This window comes from Bos javanicus, chromosome 3 (genome assembly GCF_032452875.1).
Source record: "Bos javanicus breed banteng chromosome 3, ARS-OSU_banteng_1.0, whole genome shotgun sequence".
Classification (NCBI taxonomy): domain Eukaryota; kingdom Metazoa; phylum Chordata; class Mammalia; order Artiodactyla; family Bovidae; genus Bos; species Bos javanicus.
In genome coordinates, this window is record NC_083870.1 from 109,944,885 (window position 1) to 109,972,731 (window position 27,847).

The window sequence follows — 27,847 nt, forward strand, 5'->3', positions numbered from 1 at the left end:
CGGCTGGGCGTCTGGCCTGGCTCTTAGCCCAGAGGTGAGCCTTGGCAGGAAAGTCTGCGACCTATGGCACACAGATACTCATTTCCTACCTTGAAGTTTGCTGGGCCAAGAACTGGTAGAACAGCAGGCGGCTATGGAGGGTCGTGGCAAGACTGTCTCAGCCTTGCTTTGGGGAGGGGCAGCTGAGGCCCACCTTAAGGGTCCAGTGAAGACCAGGGACCACAGGACAAAGGACAGGGCCAGACTTGGCCTCCTAGGGCCGGCTGAAAGGTGCAGGAGCTGGAGCCCTCTCTGCCTGCAGGGCCTTCAGCAGGGGGAGAAGAAGAGAGGCGGGGGATGTATGAGGCACGTAGAACCAGGCTGGCGGGGGGCTCAGGAAAGTGTAAGGGGTGAGTCAGAAGAATCAGCGGAGAAGGCGATGGCACCCCACTCCAGTACTCTTGGCTGGAAAATCCCATGGATGAAAGAGCCCTGGTGGGCTGCAGTCCATGGGGTCACGAAGAGTCGGACATGACTGAGCGACTTCACTTTCACTTTTCACTATTATGCATTGGAGAAGGAAATGGCAACCCACTCCAGTGTTCTTGCCTGGAGAATCCCAGGGACGGGGAGCCTGGTGGGCTGCTGTCTATGGGGTCACACAGAGTCAGACACGACTGAAGCGACTTAGCAGCAGCAGCAGCAGAAGAATCAGAGGTAGGATCACGTGGGGGACTAAGTGTGTATTTCAGCAACTGTGTGCGTGGAGCCCATGGGAACCCCTTCCCCAGCACAAGAGGTACCTCGACTGCTTGCTTCACCAGCACCCCCATCACTGAATTCCCTCCCCCCACCCACCCCAGAACAGCTCACACTCAGAGCTAAAAACTCTACATGGATTAATGGATTTAATCCTCACAACAAGCCTATGAGAGCTTTTCAGATGAGGAAACTGAGGGTTCAGAGGTTAGGCAACTTGCTCAAGACACACATTTGATGAGTGGTGGCTCTTGGACTTGAACCCAGGCAGTCTGACTCCAGAGTCCCTGCTGTTTAGCTTCCACCCCCTCCCTGACCAGTCAGACCCGTCTGATCCCCATCAAGGGCCTAGTTTTCACACCAGCTTGGGGAAGGGCTGCAGCTCTCCACTCCAGCCAGTCTCCTGTTAGGAATCCTGCCACCCAGGCCCCCTCCCCTTTCCCCGGGCAGTGCCCTAGCCTGGCTCCCCTGCAGTCCCTCTGTGCTTGCTCAGGCCAGGAGGCCAGGCCCAAAGACCCCGTGCAACCCCGCCCCACTCTGAGGGCCAGGATAGGAGTGGGCCCAGACTCTGGAGGTAGGTGAGGGTGAGAGGCCCCGTCTAGAAGTGGCGGGACTGGTGTGTACCTTGGCAGGGGGACAGCAAAGTGGGAGGCCCTTGGAGGGCAGGCAGTGGGAGAAGGAGGGGGCCATGGAGGTGGGCCCAGACCCAGAGACAGACAGCCGTAGGCCCTTCCTGCTTCTCTGCCGGACCTGTGGATGGTCTTTCCTACTTAGACCAGACAGACAGACATACACACCCCCTCACCCCAACATACCTTCTAAAACTCCTCCCCGCACTCCCTGCCTCTACTTCCTCCCCAATGGCTACTCCTTTGGCCTCTGCCGCCTGACTCCTGTTCCTTCAAACCCAACCACCAGCCCCTGCCAGTCCCATAGGACTGTGACATCTGACCCTGGGCCTCCCTGGCCTTCTAGAAACACCCTGCCTTTGCTTTCTGAGTCACTGCTCTCTTGGTTTCTCCCCAACTCCCAGTCCCACCTTCCAAATCTCCTTTGCAGACCTCTCCTCCCCCTGCATGTCCTCTTAATGGTAATGGCCCTGGCCTGAGCACTTCTTCCCTGAACATCACTCCCATGGCCTCAGTTACCATCTGTATACCACGGGCTCCTATTTCTAGCTCAGAACTCTGCTGGATACCTGGAAGCCCACACGGGTGTGCAACCAAGTACATCCGGCCATCTTCCTTCCGAGCCACCAGCTCCCCGCTGCCCAGCCAGGAACCTAGACTCTGTCCTCATTTCTAGGTCTAGGTCCTTTGCCCCCGCCTCCAAATCCTGCCTATTCCACCTCCTTGGCTCCTCTTGCTGTTGTTTCATTGTTTGTTTTGGGGAGCTGCATGCTGGGCATGTGGGATCTTAGTTCCTGAACAGTAGCCTCCTCCAGCGTCCCTGCCTCTGTTTTTCTCCGCAGAGAAGTCAGGGGACTCTTTCTAAAATGCAACTCTGACCACCTCACTGCACTGCTCCAGAGCCTTCAGTGGCTCTCCATTTCCTTGAAGTGACGTCTAACCAGCTTCTTCATGGCCTGCAAGATCCTGCTGCCCGCCTCTGTGTGCACGCAGGCTTACCTCCCTAAACCCAGAATGCGCAGATGACCAGCGCCCTTGCTCCCGCCAGCCCACTAAGTCCTGGCCCTCAGGCTAGGTCACCACTGCCAGGAAGCCTTCCGACACCTGCTCACGTATGGCCCACCATCCCTGTGCTGGGCTTCCTAGGTGGCTCCATACTAAAGAACCCGCCTGCCAATGCAGGAGACACAGACCGCGATTGTATTCTTGCCGTGGACAGAGGAGCCTGGTGGGCTTCAGTCCCTGGGGGCGCAAAGAGTGGGACATGACTGAGCCACTAAACAACAATCTCGGTGCCTCTCCTTCCCCGCGCTGAGCACACCATGCCCTCCCCGGCGCCAGGTCTGGGTCTGTGTCCTCCTTTCGACGGGTGGCCCAGAGTGCAGGGGGCCCCAGACGCTGGCACAATGTGCGTGGCACGAGGGTGCATGGGGGCTGCGCTGCCCGGGATATCGCGGGGTGGGGGTTTCCGAGTGGGTCGCGGGAGGGAGGCGGCTGTCGAGGCCGGGCTGGGCGCGCGCTCGGCCGGGCGGGGCGCGGGCCTTGGCGGCGGCTGTGGAAAGAGGGAAGAGGCCCCGCCCCGCCGCGCCCCTCCCGCCGCCCCGGCCCCCCCGCGCCGCCCGCCCACTCCGGCAGCCGCGAGGGGCGGCCGGCAGAGCGACGCGGAGCCCCGCCGGCGCGGACCCCGACGACGCCCCTGCCTGGAGCCCGCGCGCCCCGGGCCGCCCTCGAGGGCCAGGAACGGCGCCCGGCGGCCGCCCCTGCAGGTAAGCGGGAGGAGGCGGCGCGGCTGCCGGGCTTGGGGGCTCCGAGGGCAAGACCCGGCCTACGCTCCTCCCGAAACCGTCGGGGACACCTGGGCCGGCGCCTAGGACTCCGGGGTGAGGACGGGATGGGGGATTCGGCCCGGGGGTCGGCGCTGGCACGAGGGAGCCCCTCCTCCCTTCCTTCCCAGAAGCGGGGGCTCCAGCTTCAGACAGGCCCAGGGTGGAATCCCTGGCCATGTGGCTCGGAGCAGTCATTTCACCTCCGGGAGTCTCCCTTCCCACCTGTGAAATGGGATGACAACGCTTCCATCTCAGGGTCAGGAGGGAGCAGGGGCCTTAGAGTCCCCCCGAACCCCTTGTAGACCTCAGGCTCTCCTCTCCCCATCTCTCTGCTGGTTCTAGTTAGCTGGCCACCTCCCGGTTTCCCGTTTTTTTTTTTTTTTTCTGCTTCTGCCCCCAAGTCCCTCCTATTCGGGGTGTCCTAACAGCATCCCCCAAACCGAGACTGGGGTTTTGAAGGCTGTCTCTGCCAGAGGCTCAGCACCTTGCTGCAGCTCAGGTTTGAGACCTGCGGAGGGGTGAGGGGGGCTGGTGCCTGAGTCAGAGGAGCTGGAATCTGGGGGCCCCAGAACTGCCTCCCCAGTGTCTGTCCTGGGGCTGGAGACATAGTGACCATAGGATTCCCCTGGGGTTGGTGGGGGGCCGTGGGGAGACACTGTTCAGCCAGAGGAGCCTGGGAGTCATAAGCTTTGAAGGGCAGACCCTCGGAGTTTGCTTGTTGTGTGTGTGCAGTGTGTGAGCCTGTCAGTGTGTGCTTTTGTGGGGTGTGAGGGGGACAGCGAGTGTCTGTCGGTGTGTCATTCGTGTGTGTCAATCAGTGTGTGCTTACGTGAGGTCCTCGGTGTGTGTGAGAACGTGCTAGGCTTTTGACACAGAAATACCACTGACCTCCCTCAGGGGACCCTGGCAACCCGGAAGCCCTTCCTTCTGTTTGCCATCAGCGTCTCTTGCTAAGATCTGTGTGCTTGTCTGATGGTAGGGTTCACCTCCTCCTTGGAGCGCCCTTAGTGAAGGCAACCTCCCAGGGAGCTGCCTTGGGTGTCTGGAAGACCTGGGGGCGCTGGAGGGTTAGGGAGTCTGGGGTTCCTCTCAGGGGACTGACGCTCACTGCCCTGAGCAGATGGGGAGCCCTCCGGGAGCCCACTTAGACCTCAGAAGCGGAGATGCAGAGGGCAGCAACTCTGCGCGGGGAGTTGGTGGTCTCAGTCAGTGCATAGCCGTCCCCACTGGCCCCTTGCTGGGTTGGTGAATGCAGACAGGCCCTCGGGCGTGCAATTACCCCAAAACAGTAACGAGGACACACCACAGACATACTCGCAGAGTCACGCACAGCTGCATAGCTACACTCCCTCCCATTGACAGTCACACACAATCACACACCAGAACATGCTCTACTGAAACATACACCATGACAGACGCTGCAACAACAGACAGGGCATGTGCACGCACGCACATACGCACGCCCACACGGACTCCTGCAGACACATGGCAGGCCCCACATGGCCCAGCCAGACGCACTCAGACAGGACAGCACACATGCGCGCGCACACACACACAGACACACGCTTTCTCAGTAGGGTCTCTCTCTCCAGTTTCACTCTGTCTATCACAGTGAAAATGAGTTTCCGCTTATTCTCTGGCTCAGAGGAAGAGGAGAGAAAAGTGGAGGTGAATATATCTCCTAGCAAGAAGGGGGCAGGCAGATAGCCAAGAGGGCTGTCAGCCTCAGCACCCCACCTCCTCCCCTGCTCCGGGTCTGAGCCAGACTGAAGGCTGGTTGCCCTACTGGTCCCCTAGCCCACCCCAGGCCCCCCAGTGGCAGGCATGGGGCTCCCCTTGTAGGAGAGTGGGGCCTCAGATGAACCAGTCCCATCTGTGGCCTCAGGCACTTACAGAGGCGCAGCAGCCTCTCATATGGGGTGCAGCTGTGTCTCAGGGTGCCCACTGAGGTACATGGGGGGAGGCACCTTGTAAGCCGAAGTGTGTGTGGAGGGGCCATCAGGAGAGGCAGCGAAGAGGTGACTCTAGCTGGGGCTTTCAGGGAGAAGAACTTTGACAGGTGCAGAGGGAGGAAAGGGTAAATGAGGACATTCCAGTCAGAAGGAACAGCATAGGCCAAGGTGTGGAGGTGGGAAGCTGCAGAGTTCTCTCAGGGGGTGGTGAGTACTTGCCGGCTCGGCTCACAACTCACGGTTCACACAGTGGGGGAGTGAGGTGGAGGGACTGACAGCTACTTTGAGGTCAGATTTCCTAGGACCTTGTTCAGAGAAAGGGTGTGAGCTGCAGAGTGGTGCAAATTGGGGATCACTCTGGTTGCTCTGGGGGGCAAGGAGGCCACTTAGGAGGCTGGACAAGAGTTTGAGGAGGAAGATGATAGAGGCTGAGGTGAGTGGTTGCCATGGGGATAAGAGGAAGGTACAGATGGAGAGGAATAAGGAGAGAGACTGGACAAGCCTCAGTGATGCTTGACTGTGGGGGTGAGGAGAGGGTGGGCCAGGAACCGTGCTCTGAATGGCTGTGGTCTGACCCCAGAGGAGGCAGATCAAGGGGAGATGTGGGTTTGAAGCCCAGGGTCTGGTATGCTTAGGTGCAGGGGCCTGACTGTTGAGTATGGCCATGAGTCTGGGGGCTAGTTAGTGTCTGTGAGGCCTGAGTATGTATGTATAGAAGCCTAAGTGGGTGTGTGGGGCCATGTGTGTGCACAAGTGTGCCCAGATATCAGCTAGGGAAGTCCTGGTCCCAGAAAGGGCATTTCAGGCCTGCTGTGTTCTGTGGGCATTTCCAGGGTGGTGGGATGTGGACAGCGGGTCTTAAGTGAAAGCAGCATGTGCAGTGAGGGGAAGAGCTGATCTTGGGACTCAGATGGGGTTACTTTCCATGTGACTCTGAGTAAGGGTCTTCCCATTTCTGTGCTTCAGTTTCCTCATCTATAAAATGGGAACGCTAATGCTGGTCTCCAGGGTCCTTTTGCCTGCAGAGAGGTGAGGAGTAATCCCAGGTCACACATAATCAGGGTGCAGAGCCAAGAACTTTCACCCAGACTTCTGATCAGAGTCTGTTCCACCCCTCTGGTTGGATCCTGGGAAGGGACGGGGGAGGGCCTGGCCCTCCTTCCATTCAGATTCTTGGAAAGTTTTGAACTGAGAGGTGACTGTCCCCATGCAGGCTGAGATTTCTGGCTCTTAGAGGGTAGAAGAAGTGGGTGGCAGAGGGTTACTGCCTCCTGGAGAGAGCCATGCCAGCACTGCTGGCTCATCTCCTGGACGGGATTACAGAGACTCAGAGAGGAACTCGCCTAGGGTCACACAGCAGCCAGTGGAGGAATTGAGCCCCGAGGATGGGACCCTGGGCGCCGGCTTCCCTTCCCTGCAGAGGCTGTGCTCCTCTCACAGGGGCCATCCGGAACCTAGGATGGAGGGGACCTTGTCATCAGAGGTTCTCTAACTTCAATTCTTTCTGTCCCCTTGGGGGTGAGTAACAATAAGAGTTTACTGGGCAGCCACGATGCACCAGGACCTGTGTTTGCATATCTCATGTAGTCCTTATTACTCTGCTGCAAGGCAAAGGGTGGTAGCCCATTTAACAGAGGGAGAAGTGGAGGGCTCAGAGAGGCCCGTAACCTGGCCAAGCGCCCCTCTTCGGAGTGTCAAACTGGGATTTGCTCCTAGGTCCATAAGGATGTACAGCTCATGTTCCTCCCTCGCTGACCTCCCGGGTTCCTGCCCTCTCCCGGGCTCGGTTTGTGGGGGAAGGGAATGGAAACTTAATTGTTTCTCATCTGTCCACCGTGTGCCAGGCACTGTCATACACAAGGTACTTTTTTGAGGGAGAGGGAACGTGGGGAGCAGTAATCATGAGAAAGTCAGGCTGGAAGCGCGGCTACGACTGTGAGGGCTGGCATGGTGTTTTCTGATATCTCAGGATGCTCTGTGGACCTGGTGGGCCCTGTCAGGGCAGGTGGTTTCTGGGAGGAAGGGGTCCAGGCCTCGGGTCTCAATTCTGCCATGGCAGTGAGCTTCCCCCTGGGTGTCCATAAGCCCATCCATGAGATGGGCCAGTAATGCCTCCTCGGATCTCCTTGGAGCCTGTGATGAGGAGCAGTGTTGCTTGTGTGTGGGGAGGGGTCCTTTCTCTTCTCCCGAAAGGCCCCAGGAAGCCGACTCTCCGGTCCCCAGCCCCCTGCAGCGTCCACTGCCCTCGCTAACCAGGAGCTCTCTCCCGTCTAGCCTGCTTCCCTCCCACCGCGGCGGCTGCTGGCCGCCACTCAGCTCTGCGTGGGCCCTCCAGGCCACGCTCCCTCTGACAGGCGACCACGGCTCAGCTCGTGGCAAACATTCTTTTCATAGTTCCCGGAGCACAGCAAATCCGGCTGCTTAGCCAGGAATGCACAGCCCCCTCCTGCAGCGGCGGCAGGGGCTTGGGCAGCGGAGCCCCTGGGGGTCAGGCAGGAGGGGCTGAGGGGCTGTGGAGGAACCCCCACCCCCGCCCCAAACCCAACACACGCACGCATGCACGCACGCACGCTGGCCCTCAGCTCCAGGGAGCCGCGAGGCTGCCCTCATCATCTGTGAACTCACTGGGCTTGGGTCCCAATTCTGGCATCATTCACCACGGGCTGGCTGGCAGACCTGGGCGAGTGACTTGTCTCTGAGCCTCCGGTTCTTCATCTGTAAAATAGGGTTTCTAATTTAATCTCACACAGGGCTTTGGGGGAGGCCAATCATGGCGATGGAGACGATGATAATTGCAAACGTATATCGAATGTTCCCTTAATGCCCAGCGCTGGTGGAAGTCGGCTACTTGAAATGACCGCCCTTCATCCGCTCCAGTGCTCGGCGAAGTAGGAATTGCTCCCACGTTCCTGATGAAGAAGCTGAGGCACACATGAATGAGGTCACTGCTAGTAAGAGGCAGGGCTGAGAGAGGAATGTGAGCAGCTGGGCTCCAGAGCGGTTCATACCCTGTCATGATTTTTTAAGCAGGACTCTTAGCGGAGGGCCAGCTCCCGGTAAGGGCTCAGAAAACAGAGACTTCTTCCATGAGCCCCGCTCTGGGAGGAGTCAACTCTTCGCCTCCTGGCCATCAATCCACACCTCTGTTTGGAAAGTTGGGATGGGGAAGCGGGCCTGGGGCCCTGGCCAGTGTCCTTAGGGAGCCTGAGCTCTCAGAAGATGGTGGGGGACAAGGGGGTGCAGACTGTCCCACCCACCTCTGGTCTGGGATTTAGCTGGAGGCAGGCACTGTGCAAGGAGGCGATGTCGCCAGGGGAGGGGCTCAGGAGATTAGGGAAGGCAGCTGAGAGCTCAGGTTAAGAACAGAGTCCCATTGAAGCGGGCTCAGGCCCTGCCCTGGCACACCCGCCCGCCCCACCTTCCTACTTAGTAGGACTGAGGAGCCTTGGTCAGTTGGAGTGGGCTCCTGAGGCCCGGGATAGGAGCGGCCCACTCTGTTGCCAGCCTTGCTGGTCTCTCTTGCCGTCTGGGTCGAGGCAGCACAGATGAGGGTGGAGAAGTGGGGAGCATTACCATGGCGGCAGTCTCCAGGAAGCCCAAGTGAACCAGGTTTTGGCCATTTGGGGGCTGGCAAGCCCCAAGGTTCAGATCCTAGCCCTGGTGCTTCACCATGGAGAATGGATGTCACCTCTCTGGGCCTCAACCCTCCTCCTCAAAAAAGCAATAGAATTCCCGCCTTACAGGGTTACAGGAGAGCATGATAAAAACGCCTGGAACATGCCTAGTGCTATGTCTGGTGCATAAAGTATGCTTGGGATTTTTTTTTTTTTTTTTTTTTGCCACACTGTGCATTTCGTGGGATCTTAGTTCCCTGACCGCGGATCGAACCCATGGCACAGCAATGGAAACACAGAGTCCTAAATAATGGACTGACAGGGAATTCCTTATACTTGGGATTTCTAGAGACCATTATTCTTAAGGGCTAATGTGTGAAGGGCATGGAGAGCCAGCTTTAAGCTGTGCTTGGGGTCTCTGATGCTGCTGTTGTTGTGTAGTTGCTAAGTCCTGTCTGACTCTTTGTGACCCCATATCCTTCACTGTCTCCAGAGTCTGCTTAAATTCATGTCATCGGTGATGCTGTCTAACCTTCTTATCCTCTGCCACCCCTTCTCCTTTTGCCTTCAGTCTTTCCCAGTATCAGTCTTTGATTCTGATATTCAAGGCATTTCTCAGGCTGACCTCATCCAGTTCTCATCTCAAACCATCTGTATTTAGAGAGGTCAGGAGCCCAAGCTTTGGCACCAACAGCCTAGGCTTTACCCATCATGAGCTGTGTGACCTTTGACCAATTACTTAACCTCTCTGTCCCTTGGTTTCCCACTCTGTAAAAAGGAAAGACAAAGAACATATACTTCATTGGGTTGGTCTGAGGACTACATGAGACAGTTCACGAGCAGAGAGCCTGGCACACAGTAGGTGCATAATAAGTGTCAGCTATGATTAGTTAGTTCATTTATTTATTTCAATTATGTTTACAACGTTCATGCCTCCATACCCTCACACATGCTGCTACTTTAGCCTGGACTGATTACCTCTCCCCACCACCACCCAGTTAAATCTGTGTTCATCTTTCAAAAGCCCAGATCCAATATAAGTCACTTCCTCTTCCTGAGCCTCACAGTGAGGGTGGGGACTGGGGCCAGAGAAGCCAGGGTCAAGCTGGGCAGTGAGAACCTCCCACCCACGCTCCGTCAGCTAGGCTGGGCCCTCAGAGAGAGCAGCCTCATGACCCACCTCTGGGGTCACGGTGTCAGAGTGGCATGGATGGGGGCAGGGCTCAGCTGAGCTGGAGAGAGAACCTAGGAGCCGCTGGCTCCGGCAGCTGGCTGCTTGTGCAGGGAGAGGGCTGGGATGTCAGAGTTTCCATGGGAGCGGGCAGAGGCGAGCAAGCAGCTGGGGGAGAGAGTGACGCGGCCCGCAGGCCTCCCTGCCAGGTGGGCTGGCTAGGCATCCCCTCCCCATCCACCCGGGATTCATGTCTGGGCTTGGACTGCGGCCCCAGCTCTGCTGTGTGACCTGGACTAGGGCTTATGACATCAGGTACCATGGTTGATTGAGCCAGAAATGGGGACCTGGCCATCGAGGGCTGTAACCACATCATGTCCCCTGCTGAACAACCATCCATGGCTCCCCATTGCCTCACAGAGAAACGCAAGCATAGCATTTAAGGCTCTCCACTAAATTGGCCCAGCCTTCTCAGCTCCCGCTCATCCTTTCAACCTCATGGCACTCTGGGCCTTCCTTGTGCCTGCCTAGCAGCTCCCTACTGCCTGAGATTCCTTTTCTTACTTTGCCTGCCTGTCAGACTCCTACTCACCCTTCAGGATCCAGCCCCTTCCTACATGAAGTCTTCTAGGGAAACTCAAGGGAGGGCAGTATTCCCTGCTGTGTACTCCCATGGCCCAGAGACCTTGGTCAACTGTGTGATGGCCACTTGTCTGATGCCTCGTGCTAGTTCAGGGCAGGGCAGGGCACTGAGCCTAGGAGCCAAGGCCTAGCCTTGGGTTCCGTACCCAGTAGGAGCTTCCCCAGGTAGAACCCTAGTCTATAGTAGGGACCACCCCAGCCTAGGGTCTGGCAGGGTGTAGGGACTTCTTCAGACTGGACCCTGGCACAGAGAAGGGGATTCCTCAGCCTAGGCCCTAGGACAGGAAGAATCCCAGCAGCTCAGGGCCAGGTCCCCTGTGGGCATTGCTGAGTGTGCATGGAATGAATGAAGTCGGTGGCAGGGCACACATCTTGGCTCCCTGAGCAGAGACTGAGGTTGGGGGCCAGTGTTCCAGCAGGAGCTCCTGGCAAAAAGCCCATGGTAGGCCCTAGGGAGGCTGTGAGTTAGGGCAGGAGGCTTCCCCAGCTCCTGGCATCTTCCTCAGTTTCCCTCTTTCAATTCTCAGGCCTTGTCTCTGCTGGGACCTTCAGAGGCCCCTCCGACCTGAAAGGTAAGCTAGATTTGGGGGCAGGGGTTCTTCAGTATCCCAGGCTGCCTGCGGCCTATGCTTGCTGCCGTCTGCCCTTGCTCCCCCCAGCTGCCGCGGAAGCCCCTCCCCGACTCAGGGTGTCCTAGCGGGCAGCCCCTCTTGCAGGTGACCTCAGCTCCCTCCGGCCCAACTCGGAAGCAGCTTTTTCTCATTTGTGAACTATTTCGCCCCAGCTCCTTGGCGCGGCCGTGTTTGCTTGGCCTGCCTGGGTGCAGTGGCCTGGCCGGGCTCCCGCCGGGCCCCCTCCCTGCCCAACCCAGCCTCTCCTGTCGACGCTGAAGCTGCCGCCACCGCGCAGGGAAGCCGCGAAGGCCTAGGAATCTTGGCAGGCGTGCGGAGGCAGCGGGCGGCGGGTGGCGCTCCGGAAAAGGCTGCAAATGTGAACCAGAAGGCGGTGGGGTGGGGGTGGGGTAGGGGACTGGCGGCTGAGAAGGCGGGGCCCAGCCTAGGGCCTGGGGGTGCCTGGGTCTGGTGGCCCTCCAATGTCCGGTCTCGCTCAAAAGCTCAAGGCCTCTTCTGGGAAGTGAGCAATGGCACCAGCTGAGGCCTGAGCCCCTGGCGAGGAAGGGCTGGTCCCCTGGCCACCTGCCTGAGGATACACGGCTGCCCTGGCTCCTGTCTGCTGCCCAGCTTCTTCTGGTTCATCTGCCCCCACCTGGCTGTTCCTACCTCCCTGGACACTCTGTTGCCCCCCAAGGTGCTCCTCCCCAGGGTAGTAGTGGGCTGGCTAGCCTCAGAGATGAGCAGAGATTGGTGGCCTGGGAAGTGGGCCTAGTCGCCTTCAGGGAGGGAGGTCAGCCCAAGCCCCCTCCAGCAGAGAGCTGAGAAGGACTCTGGAAGAGCCACCAAGGAAAAGGGACCCTATGAGAAGCCATCTTGCAGGCTGGCAGGAGGTTGGAGGTGGGGTTGTCAGAGGCCAGGAGTTAGAGCACCCAGGCTGCAGACTGTACTGAGCACCTACTATATGCTGAGCCCCAGCTAAGGATAAGATGGGTGTTGGGGAAGACAGGCCCTGGAGGAGGAGCTGTTCTGCCTGAGGGAGGCAGGGAAGGCTGCTTGGAGGAGGAGGCATTTAACTGGGTCTTAAATGAGGAATGACATGTTTGCCTGGAGAAAGAAAATGGTAACCCACTCCAGTATTCTTGCTTGGGAAATCCCATGGACAGAAGAGCCTAGCAGGCTACAGTCCATGGGGTTACAAGAGTCGGACATGAATTAGTGACCAAAACCACCACCACCTAGAGGAGAAAGAAAGAAAGGGCAATTCACGCAAACAGGATTGTGCAGGCAAAGGTGGGCAGTGGGTACAGGGAAACATCAAGAAGTTTGGGGTGTCTGGATTCAGGATGCTGGTGCTCCTCTCACCCCTAAACATAGGTGATTTCCCTAAGGGTGAGCCCATGGCCCTCATCCAGGCTGCAGCAACACCACCAATGAAGCCCTATTTTTATCTCCAGCCTATATCGCTCCCTCTTAAGTTTCAGACCCACAGGTTCTCTGCCTCTTAGATATAATCCATCCTAGAAGCCCCTCAGTCTTCTTTGTCCACTCAATTTGGAGTATTCCACCATCTCTTGCCTTTATGGGCATGTTGAACTCTGATCTGTCCTTAAAACCTCCTTCCAATGCTGTTTTGCAAGTGAGGTCCCCTGTGGTCGAAGGTCCTCACTTGCAGGGGTGAGGGGTGTTGGGACTCTTGGTGGAACTGAAACTTGATTGTATAGACAAGGTGGGCAGAGGCGACACTCCTGTCCTGCCATCAGTCTGGATGATAGGGTGTTCTCCAGGCAGCCCTGTCCCAGCCTAGCCTCCTCCCTCCATCCCCCAACTCTCAGATTCCAGGTAGCTCTTTAGCTTCGAAACAGTTTTCATGCTTGCACATCTAAATTTGAGAGGTTCAGAGTCTCAGTGACCTGCAGGACAGTGAGGTCATGGGGACTGAACCCCGCAAGTCTCCACCCAGACCTTGTGGGGCTGCTCAGGGATCATCTAGGGAGGTCAGCCCCAGACCTGACGTTAGCATTAAGGCCACAAATGCTCGCCTTCTGGAGGCTCCCATCAAGTGACCAGCAGCTAGGGATTTCAGAGCCTGGAACTCTAACAGGATCTGGGTATAAGGCACGAGAGAGCAGAGGAAGACAAACAGGGTGGGCAAATGGGATGGTGACAGAGACAGGAGAGAGACCTACCAGGAGATGCCTCAGATACACAGGAAGATGAGGATCTGGATTCAGAGACACAGACGTGGCAGAAGGGTCACAGGTGGGCATGTCAATCACCCACATGGTTCCCACAACAAGCTGGTTCCCAAACATGACTCTTAGACCTGGAGTGTGTCTCCTTACCAGCTGTGGTCTCATGGGTTTGCCAACCTCACTATGATCTTGCCATCCTCTCTGCTTTCTTTATCCGCATTACCACTGAGTCTAAAGTACAGTCAGCCCTCTGTATCTGCACGTTCCACGTCCATTCTCAAATCTGGCCAACTGTGAATCAAAAATACTTGAAAGCCAATTCCCAAAATTTCCAAAAAGCAAAATTTAAGTTTACCTTGTGTCCCAGCAACTACTTACATAGCATTTACATTGTATTCGGTATTATAAATGGTTTAAAGTATATGTGAGGATGTGCATAGGTTATACGCTGATACCACACCATTTTATATAAAAGACTTGAGCATTCATAGATTGTGGTATCCACGGGGGGTCTTGGAACCAATCACCCGTGGATGCAGAGGGACGACTATATACCTTCTCCAGTAAGCCACATGAACTGCAGAATAACATGGGATTTATCACTTTGGTACTAGGGAGTCATTGGAGAATCCAGAGCGGGGAGGGCCATGGCAGAGCTGTGCCAAAGTGTGGTTCACATACAGGCAGCATTAGCATCACTTGGGCGGTTGTTAGAGCTGCAGATGCTGGGCCCTGCTCCACACTTACTGAATCAGGATCCCTGAGGGTATGGGCTAGGAGCCTGTGTTTTTAAAATCGTGTGATGCACACTAAAGTTTGAGAAGCACTGTTGGAGTATCTATAGGATGTTCTGAGGAAGACAGAGAAGCTGAGGTTGAGGGGTGGGAGAGAACAGTTTTGATAATCCAGGTGAGGATCTGGCAATTTAACAAACCTTTACTAAATGGCTGGAATGTGCCCGGCTCTGGGCTGTGTGTTGGGAGAATACAAGGTCTGTATTAGGACAGAGAGAATGGGGGAGGAGGGGAAGGAAGAGAAGTGAGAGAAACAGAGGAGACAGTCTGCAAGATTGGATTGGGAGTTTGGGGGCGAAGGAACAGGGCTGTCATGTACAGTTGTGCAGGTCGGTTACTGTTCAAGGACACTGCAGAAAGTCAATGAGGAAAGCCCGAGTTGGCTGGACAGAAGTTGGCCTTTCCTACTTGTGCTAAGGCAGTGTATAGGCTAGAGAGATTCCACGTAAGGAAGGAAGGGTCAGAAGTGTCAGGAGTGATGTCCTAATTTCTGGCCTGGGCACCAGGGAGTTGGGAAGAAGCACGTAATAGGGGAGAAGATAATGACAGCAGTTTGGGTGGAGGTATCTGAGGGACAGCCAGGAGAAAATGCTTGGCTCATAGTTGAACTCAAGAGTCTGGGGCTCAGGGGAGTGGTAGCTGGAAACAGACATGGGAGTCCCTGGTGCTGGGATTGGAACTGTGGGAGCTGGGGAGAGCTAGAAACTGTAGGAGAAACATCCAGAGAGAAGAGAAGAGGTCTGAGCCAGCTCCTTGGGGTCAAGCCTGGGTCTGCAAAGTGGGCAGAGGGAAGGAGCAGAGAAGAATCTGAGGAGGAGCCTTTCCAGGAAGGAGGAAAGCAGGGTCACAAGGCGGGAGGCAGTGCTGGTGAGAAGGAAACACACGAGGTGAGAGGGTGAGGGGTAGAGAGAGTTCTTTCAAGAAGCTTGGCTGAGAAGGGCTGGAGAAAGATGAGGCTGACCGGGGGCAGGGGAGAGGCCTGTATAGACTGGGATGCAGAGGCTGGGACTGGGGGAGGCACCCACAGACAGTGAGCCCCCCAACCCAGCCCTGAGGAAGAGGTGTGGAGGGGCTGGGGGAACCTTGAGTAGGAGACAGGACCGCTTTCATCTGAGACTCAGGAAAGGGGGATGGGAAAGGGTTCCTGATTTCTGCAAGCTGGGAGAGAGGTGGGGGATGGGGGGCTCAGGAACCCTGGAGAAGTGTGGAGTCGTGGCGGGGGGTGGGGTGGGTGGGCATCATGCCCAGTGGGTGAGGAGGGCAGTTCCTCTGCTTCTTTCCAAGATCCATAACTCCATCCTTGGCCTGAGCAGGCTGTGTGACCCCTAGTCAGCAGCATCTCAGGAGCAGTCAGAGAAAAGGCTGAGAAGCCCAGATAATTGACTTTTAGGGAACTTCACAAGGTCCTGGCCTTTGGCAGCAAGTCACCTGAGGTTTTCAAAGGTTGGCGGAGATGTTGCTTTGCAGCAGGAGGCACTAAGGTTAGACTGAAGGGAGGACTCTCTGGCCATCAGGGTAGCAGAACAGGGCAGCATGAAGGGGCCGATGGCTTAGACCATGTCAGTTAACCCTTTCACAAATGAAGACACTGAGGTTCAGAGAGGTTAAGTTACTTGCCTGAGACCACACAGCTGGAAAGTAGCTGTGCTGGAATGAGAGTTCAGGGGCAGTCAGAATGTAAAGGGCCTTAGGGCCCCCCACCCCGCCCAGGGCTGGGCCCCTGATAGGGAGAGCCTGATGCTGCTCACCTGTTGAAGTGGTAGAGACTGGGCTTAGAGAGAGAGAAAGAGGGACCGAGAGACATGGGTCAGGGCCAGAGACCCAGGAAGAGAACAGAGCGCGGCCGGGCCGGTGGGGAGACAGGAGCAAGCGGGGCAGCCGATCCCGCAGAAATGTCTCCACAACAGGAAGCGTCTCATAACATACCTGTGGTTTGGCCAGGCCCCGGGGCTGCCTGAGCTCCCCGCGGCTCCCTCAGCTGCAGCCGCCCTTCTGGGGTAGGGGGCTTGGAGCAGCAGGAGCCTGCGCAGAGCTGCGTTCCATCCACCCACCGGGGGCGAAGGGAGGCGGGGGTCGGCCAGGGCCGCACTGGCCACACCCCTGCACGCTCCGCCGGGAACCTGCGCCCCGCGCTCAGGCCCCCCTTTGCATCGCGACCTCTGAGAGCTCACGTGTGCAGTGGGATGGGGAGGGGGCAGGCCCTTAAATTCCACAAGATCACCTGCCCCCCACCCCCACCCCCAGGCTGCTGATCGTCTCTGGGACGGGACCCTTGGAGAGAGGACTGGTGGGAGGGGTCACATTGCTAAGGCCTCTCTGCTCCTGAAGCCCTGTCCAGGGAGAGAAGGGTCTGTATTCATGCCGCTTCTTCCTGCTGGGGTCTATTCTCTTTTCCCCTCTCATTGGTCTGAAGGACCCTGGAACCCTACCCGCTCCCAGCCAACCTCCTCTGCCGCCCCCGGAGGAGGCCCAGGCTGCCACAAAACGCTGACTTGGACAAAATGCTGTTTTACGGGGATTTGTTGAAAAGGGGGGAAATCCCCGTTAAGGACTTGCAGCTGTCCAAACACCGCGTCTACCCTGCTGCCGCCACCGCTCCATCCCCTGAATCAGCGTCTTCTTCTGCATCCCACCTCCTGCCCCTGTCAGCCCCGCCCCTTCCCGGTCGCCTCGGCTCCTGCCTTCCTTCCTAAGAGGTTACCAGAGAGGGTGACGGTCTGCCCAAGGTCACACAGCCCAGCCAGGCTTGAGCCTCAGAGCTCTCGCCAACCAGTTCCATGAGGGGAGACCAGGAGCAAGCAAGCAAGTGGATCGGCTGTTCTCCTTGTGTGCCCCTATTCCCCAAGCGGGCAGCTCTTAGCTGAAGTTTCTTGATCGAGGCCACGTGAATGTCCCACCTGTTTCCTTTCTAGCCGACACATAAGCCCCTCTGAGGGGCTGAAGAAGGGGCTTCCAGGGCCGTGTGACACTTATCTGTGCAAGGTCTGAGTGTTATTCGTGTGATCTTTAAATCTGACAGCAAATTGAGTTCATCATCCATTTATCTCTGTGCCAGCCAAGTCCTGGGCTGGGCATGGAGGGGAGGGGAGGAGCGGGGAGAGAAGAGAAACGCCAAAGAGGGAGACGAAGCTGTGAGGGGGCCCTACGGGTGTCAGTGGGGCCCAGGGAGGCATCCAGTAGGCTTCCCGGCGTCTAAGAATGAGAAGGAGCAGGAGGTGGGGACGCAGTAGGGGGAACCGAGGGAAGGAACACGTGCAGCGGCCAGAAAGCCTGGGGAGCCTGCGGCAGGGGCAGGCGGGGTTGGGGGCGGCGAGAAAGGGATGACCGTGAACAGGAGGCAGGGGCGCCCAGGCACCCTCGGCTCTGCTGGTGGCTGGCATGGGGGGCAGTCCCTCCCACCTGGGCAGCCATGTGGCACCATGCCGGGGCCATCGTTTTGCAGCCCCCTTCTCCTGTGATATGTACACTTCCAGTTCCTCTCTCCCCCCGCCCCCCGCCGCCGCCCCCAACCTGGACTGGCCTGGCCGCCTCCCCTTTAAGAGCTGGAGTAAGTTTTCCCTCCTCAAACCCACAGGCAGCTTGGAGTTGGAAAAGAGCTTCCCTTTCTCAGTCTGTTTGCCTCTGTCTAGCTTGTGCTCTCTGGCACGTTCTCCCTGGAGGCAGTCTGTCCCAGCGGTTAAGAGCTCAGGTTCTTAACAGACTTCCGCTCAGACCCTGGCTGCCAGGGGGCGGCGCCTCACTCCCGCTTGTCTCCAGCTTCAGACGCCTCGTCTATAGGAAGAGGAGGCACCATAGCTCCTCTTTCCCGGGGATCCGGTGGGAATTACATCAATCGCGAACTGTGACGCAGCACTTAGGCGGTGCCCCAGAGAAGGTGTGAGCTGTCATTCTCACTCAGACACGCCTCGCTCCAGAGGAAACACCTGCTCCGGGGTCCCGCCCCACCTCCATGGAGCAGGAGGTGCCAGGATGGGGCAAGTTCAGGGAGCCACGGGGACGTAGGGCGGGGATGCTTCCTGGAGACCCGCCTTGCCAAGGAGGAGTGAGAAGTGGGGAGCTGGCAGGGGGCCCTGCTTGGGCTCCTGCCTGAACTGGGGGGGCCCTTCCTCTGATGCCCTGTGCCCCTCTACAGTTCTCTCCATCCCAGACACCCTCCCAGCTGAGCCTCCATCAGCCCCCGCTTCCGTGAGGCCTCACCCAGCACGGGAAGAGGACCAAGGCTCCCCAGTAGTAGTAACAGTAGTAATAGTAGCAGTGTTAGTCGCTCAGTCGTGTCTGGCTCTTTGAGACCCCATGGACTATAGCTCTCCAGGCTTCTCTGTCCATGAGATTCACCAGGCAAGAATACTGGAGTGGGTTGCCATTTCCTTCTCCAGAGCATCTTTCTGACCCAGGGATCGAACCCAGCTCTCCTGCATTGTAGGCAGATCCTTTACCTTATGAGCTATAGGGAAGTCCTCCCTGGAGCCAGGGCTGTCTTGAGTCCTCCTGTGGGGGTGCCGTGATTTCGGCCTCTGGCCCATTCAGACCAGAACTGCTCACTCCCCTCCTCCTGCTTCCTACTGCAAGGTCTGCCCCTCTGCCCAACCCCCTGCTCCCCTTCCAGGCAGAACATTCTAGCTCTGTGATATATGAGGATCCCGCATTCCCCCAGCTCAGGTGGCCAGGGCAGGAGGGTCTTTATCCCGCTCTCAAGAGGCCTCATGGTACGGTGGTTAGTGGCTGGGGCTTAAGAGTCAGACTGCCTGGGTTCAGGCTCTGACCGCACTCCAGGTGCCTCACCTGTAAAACAGGGCTGATGAGCCTTGCAGGGCTGAATGTGGATAGAAAGTCAAACTTTGGGGCAGTGCCTGGCCAGAGCCTCGTCAGCAGTTAACTGAGGGCCAGGCCTACACAATAGGAGGCCTAGAACCAGTCATGGTGCAGACAGAGCAGGTGGCCTGCATTGAGGGCAGGTGTTCTGGGCAAGATTCTTAGTCTAAGCTTCAGTTTCCATATCTATAAAATAGGGGACAGTAATTGTATGAGCTGGTCGGAGGTCATTGAGAGGGTTAGTGATGTGAAACCAGGGAGCCCTTAGGTGGCAGGTGTTAATATTACGCTTGGGCTCAGGGAGGCTGAAGACCTGCCCAAGGTGACAGGGAGGTTGATGGCAGAGCTGGGTTGGCAGCTTCACCATCCTGCCCCAAAGCCCCACGTTCATTCCTGCAAAGCCCACGTGATACTGAGTTTGGAAGAATACTGCATTGCAGCTCCAGACAGCCCCAGGTGTATCCCTGGATGTGCACAGCCCACTGCCACACCTTCCTGCAGCCACACACAGGTGTGGAGAGCCCCTGGGTGGGGTGAGAGGAGCCCAGAGCAGGGATGCCAGGGCAAGTGGGACCTTTCTGGGGTGTGTGAAATGTCAGGCTAGTCCCCTATGCAGATATTGATGGGTACCCGCCCTGGGGTACCAACTCTGATCATCACAGCAATCCTGAGAAGCAGGTTGTTAGCCTAGCTTGAAAAGAAAATTCTTTTTTTTTTTTTGCCACATCTCCAGGCTTACGAGATCTTAGTACCCCAAACAGGGATCAAAACTGGACCCCCAGCACTGGAAACTCAGAGTCCTAACCACTGGACCAACAGGAAATCTCCTAGCCTAGCTTTTAATTATTATTATTATTTTTTTTTCCCCACACCTTGCAGCATGCAGAACTTCCCTGATCAGGGATCAAACCTGTGCCCCCTGCAGTGGAAGCACAGAATCTCACCCACTGGACACCAAGGAAGTCCTAGTCTAGTTTTTTAAAAAGAACTTAATTGAGATACAGTTCACATAGCATGCAATTGGCTTATTTAAAATATAAGAATCCAGAGTTTTTTAAGGTACTCAGAATTATGCAGCCATCATCACAATCAGTTTAGAACGTTTTCATCACCCCTAATAGAAACCGTGTGTGTCTGTTATTCACCCAGTCATGTCTGACTCTTTGCCACCCCATGGACTATTGCCTGCCAGGCTCCTCTGTCCGTGGAATTCTCCAGGCAAGAATACTGGAATGCACAGCCATTCCCTTCTCCAGGGGATCTTTCTGACCCAGGGATGGAACCTGGGACTTCTGCATTCCAGGCAAATTCTTTACCGTCTGAGCCACCGGGGTTCCCAATAGAAACCCTGTGATTAATAATCACTCCCCTTGTCTACCTGCCCCAGCCCTAGGCAACCACTCATCTAACTACTTTCTGTCTGTAAAGATTTACCTATTGCGAACGCATCCTACAAATAGAGTTATATGATTTTGTGCCTGGCTTCTTCAGTTGGTGATGTTTTCAAGATTCATCTGTATTGTGGCATTTATCAGTACTTCACCTCTTTTTGGAGAAGGCAAGGGCAACCCACTTCTGTGTTCTTGCCTGGAGAATCCCAGGGATGGGGGAGCCTGGTGGTCTGCCGTCTATGGGGTCGCACAGAGTCGGACACAACTGAAGCGACTTAGCAGCAGCAGCACCTCTTTTTATTGCTGAGTAATATTCCATATCCTGAATATTCCACACCATCCATTCATCAGTTGATGTACATCTATTGTTTCTACTTTCTGGCTGTTATGAATAATGCCAATATGAACATTCATGTACACGTTTCAGTGTGGACATGTTATTCCATTTTACAGATGAGGAAACTGAGTTCACAGAGTGGACATCGCTTGCTCAGGCTCCCCTACCTGGTGAATGGAGGATTTAGGCTGGCTATCCAAATCTGGAGCCTGTTTTTCTTCCTAACTCAGTCCTTGTTCTCAGAGCTGAGCTGAATGCTGAGACAGGGCTAGGTCAGGACACTGGAGTGAGGGGTTAACTCTGTAGAGGAAGGAGTGACAGCTTCCCTGGGTCTTGAAGGACGAGTGAGGGGAAGAACACTGCAGGCAGAGGAACAGCAGGTGCAAAGGCCCGGAAGTGTGAGGCTGCCTGGTGACTGGGGCAAAGGTATGGTGGAGGGGAGCAGCAGAGAAAGAGGCAATAGATGGTAGAGTTGGAGACAGAGATACTGATTCAGTGATTAGAACACCACATTGGGAACCAAGGACTTTTACAAAAATTATTGTTTATAATTTTTTTAAACTTTTCTTTTGTATTGGGGTGTGCATGTAAGTCGCTTCAGTCGTGTCCGAGTCTTTGCGACCCTGTGGACTGTAGCCCACCAGGCTCCTCTGTCCATGGGATTCTCCCTGCAAGAATAGTGGAGTGGGTTGCCATGCCCTCCTCCAGGGGATCTTTCCGACCCAGGGATGGAACCTGTGTCTCTTATCTCTCCTGCATTGGCAGGCAGGTACTTTACCACTAGCGCCACCTGGGAAGTATTGGGGTATAGTCGGTTAACAAAATGTGATAGTTTCACGTGAACAGCGAGGGGACTCATACATATGCATGTGAAGTGAAAGTCAGTCGTGTCCATGGAATTCTCCAGGCCAGAATACAGGAGTGGGTACCTTTCCCTTCTCCAGGGGATCTTCCCAACCCAGGGATCGAACCCAGGTCTCCAGCATTGCGGGCAGATTCTTTACCAGCTGAGCTGTAAGGGAAGCCCATACATATATGGGAAGTCATACATATATATGTAATTAATTAATGGCCTCGAGGCTTGCGGGATCTTAGTTCCCCAACCAGGGATCGAACCTGGGCCACTGGCTGTGAGAGCCTTGAGTCCTAACCACTGGATAGCCAGGGAATTCCCACAAAGGACTCGATCCAGAAGATGGTGGGGAACCCCAGAAAAGCCTGGACTTAATGTGAGGTCAGACAGACCTTAGGCAAATCCCAGTGCTGCTTCCTAGAGACCTTTGCTTTAGTTTTGTCATCTGGAAAATGCAGATGACAGTAACAATACCTCGTTAAAGTGCTGGGAGGATTAAGTGAGCTCCCATGCTGGAGAGCTTAGCCTCATGCCTGGCAGAGAGCCAGTCCAGCACGTGGTAGTGGGTGTGTAATCATCAAACAGTGTCTGGCAGGGCTGTGCCAAGGTTAGAGGTGCTCTGGAAGGGCAACTGGCTGCCAAGTGAATGGTTTGGGAGGCTGTTGTCCAGGAACCTCACCCCCACCCCTGCCTGTACAGAGAGCTATGGGCAGGGTTAGGAGAGGTTTAGTAGTAACTTCTGCAGACTCTTGAGACTTTGAGAATTGCTTGTGAATAATAACTAAATTTTCATCTTTTTTGTGAGCTTCTGGGCCTGGTGCCAAACCACCCATGAGCTGGCTTGACGGCCTCTCTCCTTCCTCCCCGCAGCACGCCCGCGGACGCCATGCAGGGGGCTCTGACGCCCCTGTCTTCGCTGCCACCACCTCTGCTGCTGCTGCTGCTGCTGGGGTGCGGGCCGAGGGCGGCCGCCAGCGGTGGGGCCGCTGGGGCCGCGGGCTACCCGCCGGCGCAGTACGTGCAGCCCATGCACAAAGGCCCCGTGGGGCCGCCCTTCCGCGAGGGCAAGGGCCAGTACCTGGGTGAGCATCGCCCGCCCCGCCTCGGCCCGTCCTCACCCCCAGCTCCCTGTCTCCTGACCTCCACCGGCTCTTCCCAGGCCCCTCACAGCCACAGCCCGTCCATCCCACCAAAGACCTTCCCATCTCCACTTGCTTCTTGATGCGGGTCCAGGGCCTCCCACCCCAAGAGCGCCCGGAAGTGGGGTGGAGCTGGCTGGCGGAGGTGGTCTTTGGGTAGGGGAGGGGCGGGAAGGTTTGTGGGGAAATAGGAAGGGTTGGCGCCGATTGGCTCTAAGGAGGGCTGCTGGTGCCACCTGGTGGCTATTCCACCACAGTTCCGCAGGGAGGAGAGGCTGCTGGGGAAGGGAGGCCCAGCCTGGGTAGGTTGGGAACCAGGAGTCCTGGCTGTGGCTACCCTGCAGCTCCCAAGACCGCCACCAGACCACCCCTAAATTGCGTCTTTCATGAGAGAAGGGAGGGAGGACCAGGGTGGTCTTCATGAGCAGGTACAGAACCCTAACTTCTCAAGTTGTACCCCATGCTGGCTAGGGAGTGGGAAGATGGGTCCCCTGGCCCCACTGGCCAGGCCCCTGACTGCCTCTTTTCTTTTTCTCTCTCAGAAATGCCTCTACCACTGCTGCCGATGGACCTGAAAGGAGAGCCTGGACCCCCTGGAAAGCCTGGGCCACGGGGTCCCCCCGGCCCTCCTGGCTTCCCAGGAAAACCAGGCACCGGAAAACCTGGGCTCCACGGGCAACCTGGCCCCGCCGGCCCCCCTGGCTTCTCCCGGATGGGCAAGGCTGGTCCCCCAGGGCTCCCAGGCAAGGTTGGACCACCAGGGCAGCCGGGGCTTCGGGGGGAGCCAGGAATTCGAGGGGACCAGGGCCTCCGGGGGCCCCCAGGGCCCCCTGGCCTCCCTGGGCCCTCAGGCATTGCTGTTCCTGGAAAACCAGGCCCCCAGGGGGTGCCCGGGCCCCCAGGATTTGGGGGGGAGCCAGGACCCCAGGGAGAGCCTGGGCCCCCAGGTGATCGAGGCCTCAAAGGTGAAAATGGAGTGGGCCAGCCAGGGCTACCTGGAGCCCCAGGGCAGGGGGGTGCCCCGGGGCCCCCAGGTCTCCCAGGCCCGGCTGGTTTAGGCAAACCAGGGTTGGATGGGCTTCCTGGGGCCCCTGGAGATAAGGGTGACACTGGGCCTCCTGGGGTGCCAGGACCTAGGGGGGAGCCTGGGGCTCTGGGCCCAAAGGGGCCCCCTGGGGTGGATGGGGTGGGGGCACCAGGGTCAGCAGGGTTGCCAGGGCCACAGGGCCCACCAGGAGCCAAAGGGGAACCAGGGACCCGGGGCCCCCCTGGCCTGATAGGCCCTACTGGTTATGGGATGCCAGGCCTGCCAGGTCCCAAGGGGGACAGGGGCCCAGCTGGGGTCCCAGGGCTCTTGGGGGACAGGGGCGAGCCAGGTGAGGATGGGGAGCCAGGGGAACAGGGCCCACAGGGCCTTGGGGGGCCCCCTGGACTTCCAGGGTCTGCAGGGCTCCCTGGCAGACGTGGGGTCCCTGGGCCTAAGGGGGAGACAGGGCCTATAGGACCCCCAGGAGTGCCTGGCATTCGGGGTGACCAAGGGCCTAGTGGCCTGGCTGGGAAACCTGGGCTCCCAGGAGAGAGGGGGCTTCCAGGGGCTCATGGACCTCCTGGACCGACTGGGCCCAAAGGTGAGCCAGGTTTCACGGGCCGCCCTGGAGGACCAGGGGCGGCAGGAGCCCTGGGGCAGAAGGGTGACTTGGGGCTCCCTGGACAGCCCGGCCTGAGGGGCCCTTCAGGAATCCCGGGACTCCAGGGTCCGGCTGGCCCTATCGGGCCCCAGGGTCTACCAGGCCTGAAGGGTGAACCAGGCCTGCCGGGGCCCCCTGGAGAGGGGAAAGTGGGGGAACCTGGCATGGCTGGGCCGACAGGGCCTCCCGGGGTGCCAGGTTCCCCAGGACTCACGGGCCCTCCTGGGCCTCCTGGCCCCCCCGGCCCTCCCGGAGCCCCGGGGGCCTTTGATGAGACTGGCATCGCCGGCTTGCAGCTGCCCAACGGTGGCGTGGAGGGAGCTGTGCTGGGCAAGGGGGTGAAGCCCCAGTTGGGGCTAGGGGAGCTGTCGGCCCACGCCACGCCCGCCTTCACCGCTGTGCTCACCTCGCCCTTCCCCGCCTCGGGCATGCCCGTCAAATTTGACCGGACTCTCTACAACGGCCACAGTGGCTACAACCCGGCCACGGGCATCTTCACCTGCCCCGTGGGCGGGGTCTACTACTTCGCCTACCACGTGCATGTCAAGGGCACCAACGTGTGGGTGGCCCTCTACAAGAACAACGTGCCGGCCACGTACACCTACGACGAGTACAAGAAGGGCTACCTGGACCAGGCGTCTGGCGGGGCCGTGCTGCAGCTGCGGCCCAACGACCAGGTCTGGGTGCAGATGCCCTCGGACCAGGCCAATGGCCTCTACTCCACCGAGTACATCCACTCCTCCTTTTCGGGATTCTTGCTGTGTCCCACATAACCCGTGCTGCCCTGGCCTCCTCCTCTTTAGCGGTAGAGAGACCTTCTCACTTACCAAGAACCTCCATTTAAAGAAAAAAAACCAAAGACTGAAACAGAGGCGGGCACAAAGGCGGCCGCGGCCTCAGCCTGGGGAGACTGACTTGGATTCTCTCCACGCAGGCTGAGGTTTCTTCCTGGAAGAAGCTGACCTGAGTTCCTCTCCCCCACATGTCTGTGCAGTGGTGGGGGTTGTGCCCCCATTCCTGCCCTGCCTGGCCCCCTGGCAGGGCCCCGGACGTTCGGCCTGGCTGGTGGAGACCCCTGCCCCCTTGAGTCCTGGGCTCTGCCGGGTGGTGAAGGAGGCTGCTTCGCAGCGAGTCAGTGGTGAGAGGGGGCTGAGCGGCCCCCTCCATTCCCCTGGGGAGACATATTCCCAAGCCCTGCCCAGCCTGCTGGCCCCCAAAGGGCACCTGCTCAAGGGATGGGGCGTGGCCTCCCTCAGTTCTTGGCTGGGGCTCCTCCAGCAGCCCTGGGACCTCCAGCTGAAGGTGATGGATCTCCCGAAGAGTTTTTGTTTCTCTCCAGGGGAAGGGAGAAGAGGGGGACCGTGGTGGCCAGTGTGGACACCCTGTCAGGACTGCAACCCTAGCGGTGGGGCTGTGGATGCAGGCCTGTCCCCAGTGGGTACGGGTGCGTGACCGCTCCTCCTGGCTCCTAGGCAGTGCCGACCCCCACTCACTGCTCAGGCCGCAGCCACGGAGAACAGTGGCTTGTGAGGGGCAGGGGCGTGGGCCTGGCGCAGGATGGCCATTCTTCACATTCATCTCCATCCCCAAGGCTGCACCCACCAGCTTTGGCTTTGCTCAGCGTGAGGGCAGCCGCCCAGGCCCCTGCGGACCGCCACAGGTGGCACGAGGCAGGGCCGGCAGTCAGTGAGCCTGAGTGTTCCTCCTCTCTCCTTTCACCTGCTGAGGGAGAGCCACTTTACTCAGACAAAACTGTAAGGGGTGCTTGCCAGCCCCACCCCCAGCAGCCCCATGGCCGAGAGCTTCCTGTTCACCCACAGAACAAGGTGCACACGAGCTCGTGGGTGAAGACAGCCGCCCGCTTCTCCTTAATGAGAGCCTGATGGCGGGTGTGCGTCGACTCCAGGGGTTAATCTGCAGGGGCTTCCTCTCCTTCCACTCTCTGGTTCCAATTTCCTGTCCAAAGCAGGATTAGGGCGCAGGAGGCTGAGGCCCTGAGAAGAAGGGTGCCAAGGCCCCTTTGGGATGAGGTGGGTGTTACTGCCGTTTTCCCCAATCAGAGCTCCCCTCTGCAGGAAACAGGCAAGACCTCCTTCCCTTCCCTTGGCCCCTAGTTCAAGCTGAGTGGATACCGCTGAGACGAGGACCCAGCGTGGTGTGCTGCAGCTCTGGCCCTCACCCCGCCTGCCCATGTTGAGGAAGGAGGTTGATCACCGACTTCTGACGTGTTGGGCTGTGGCTCCCTCAGGCCCCTGGGCTGACCTCCTCCCTACCCACAACTTCTCCAAATCAAGCAGACCCTTTGACCACTCGTTTTAACTTTCAAAAGGAGAAAAGAAAACCCAAATCTGCCCAAGTGGCACTTCAAGAGCAGGTTGGGCTACGGTTCCTGGTGGGTTTCTCATCCATCAGCACCATGGGAACTAAGTCTTAAGTCATACCTCATGGGGCCACCTGCTCAGCATCCTTACTGAGTCTGCCATCTGACCTGTTAGGAAGGATTCTGATGGGTGGAAAGGCGCCAGCTCCCAGTGAAGTCCAGGGCCCTGAGGGTACAGGGAGCCAAAAAAAAAAAAAAAGAACAAAGGAGCTGTTTCACAGAACTGAGTTTCTGCCAAGTGTCATTCCTGAAGCCTTTGGGGAGAGGTGGGTGGTGTTTCCAAAGTGTTTATGGGACTTTAGTTCCAGGTGTCCACTTAACTGACTAGCTTTGATAAACTGTGTCAGGTTTTAACAATGAAAACTACATCACCTTGTGCATTTTTGTATTCTAATTCCTCATTTTTTTTTTTTAAAGATTAAGGTTTAAATGTTTTCCATTAGTAATTTCATTTCTAACCTGGTATAGGAGGCTTAGTTCCCTACATACCTATTATGTGCCCTGTGTCACAGGAGATTCGGGAAAAATGCACTTGGGAATCAAAGAAAATGGAACTTCTTTTTGAAAAGAAAAACAATGGTATTGACTGTATTGACACAATCTCAATAAAGCCTGTTGTATAAACAGCAGTGTGCTGAAACTGGCCTTGATGTAGAGGTGTCTTGAGCCTCTGCTTTCATAAAGCACCTGGGGAGTTCTCTGGGACTCTTGTCCCACACCTTCTCAAAGAGCATGCATTCCTCCCCAGCCAGGGGTTCTATCACCCCCGCGTCAGAAATGCCTGGGCTCTGCACCAAGTAAATGCCAGGAAGCGTTTTAAGAAACCAAAGAAAGGCAGTGGCTGGAGCTGGGGAAGATGGGTCAAACTTCCCTGGAACATTCCTGCAAGCTCTCAGGGGTAGTGGAGCATGACAGCTGGCTCAGGATCCCGGGGGCGAAGTTTCAACATCTGATACACATTATGAATGAAATCAGGGATCTCTGCTCCTGTGGACGAGGCTGGTGCCAGGCCCAAGGCGGAAGGCAGGGCTTGGGGAGCAATCCTGGGAGAAAGCACATGCCCCACAGCCTGCCA

The 27,847-nt window shown here is 57.3% G+C and overlaps 1 protein-coding gene across 3 annotated transcripts; it reads left to right on the plus strand.

Moving 5' to 3' along the window:
• Nucleotides 1-3,048: 3,048 nt before the first annotated feature.
• Nucleotides 3,049-27,398, plus strand: COL8A2 (collagen type VIII alpha 2 chain). 3 transcript variants are annotated; one of them, XM_061412532.1, is made up of 4 exons: nt 3,054-3,133; nt 11,100-11,144; nt 22,436-22,647; nt 23,247-27,398. In XM_061412532.1, exons 3-4 carry the CDS (start codon nt 22,452-22,454, stop codon nt 25,163-25,165), a joined length of 2,115 nt encoding a protein of 704 aa, XP_061268516.1. In that variant the 5' UTR covers nt 3,054-3,133; nt 11,100-11,144; nt 22,436-22,451; the 3' UTR covers nt 25,166-27,398. The 3 variants fall into 3 exon arrangements, with proteins under 3 accessions (XP_061268515.1, XP_061268516.1, XP_061268514.1); XM_061412530.1 differs by lacking the exon at nt 3,054-3,133 and adding an exon at nt 7,902-8,086; XM_061412531.1 differs by lacking the exon at nt 11,100-11,144 and having other exon boundaries at nt 3,049-3,133.
• Nucleotides 27,399-27,847: the final 449 nt, after the last annotated feature.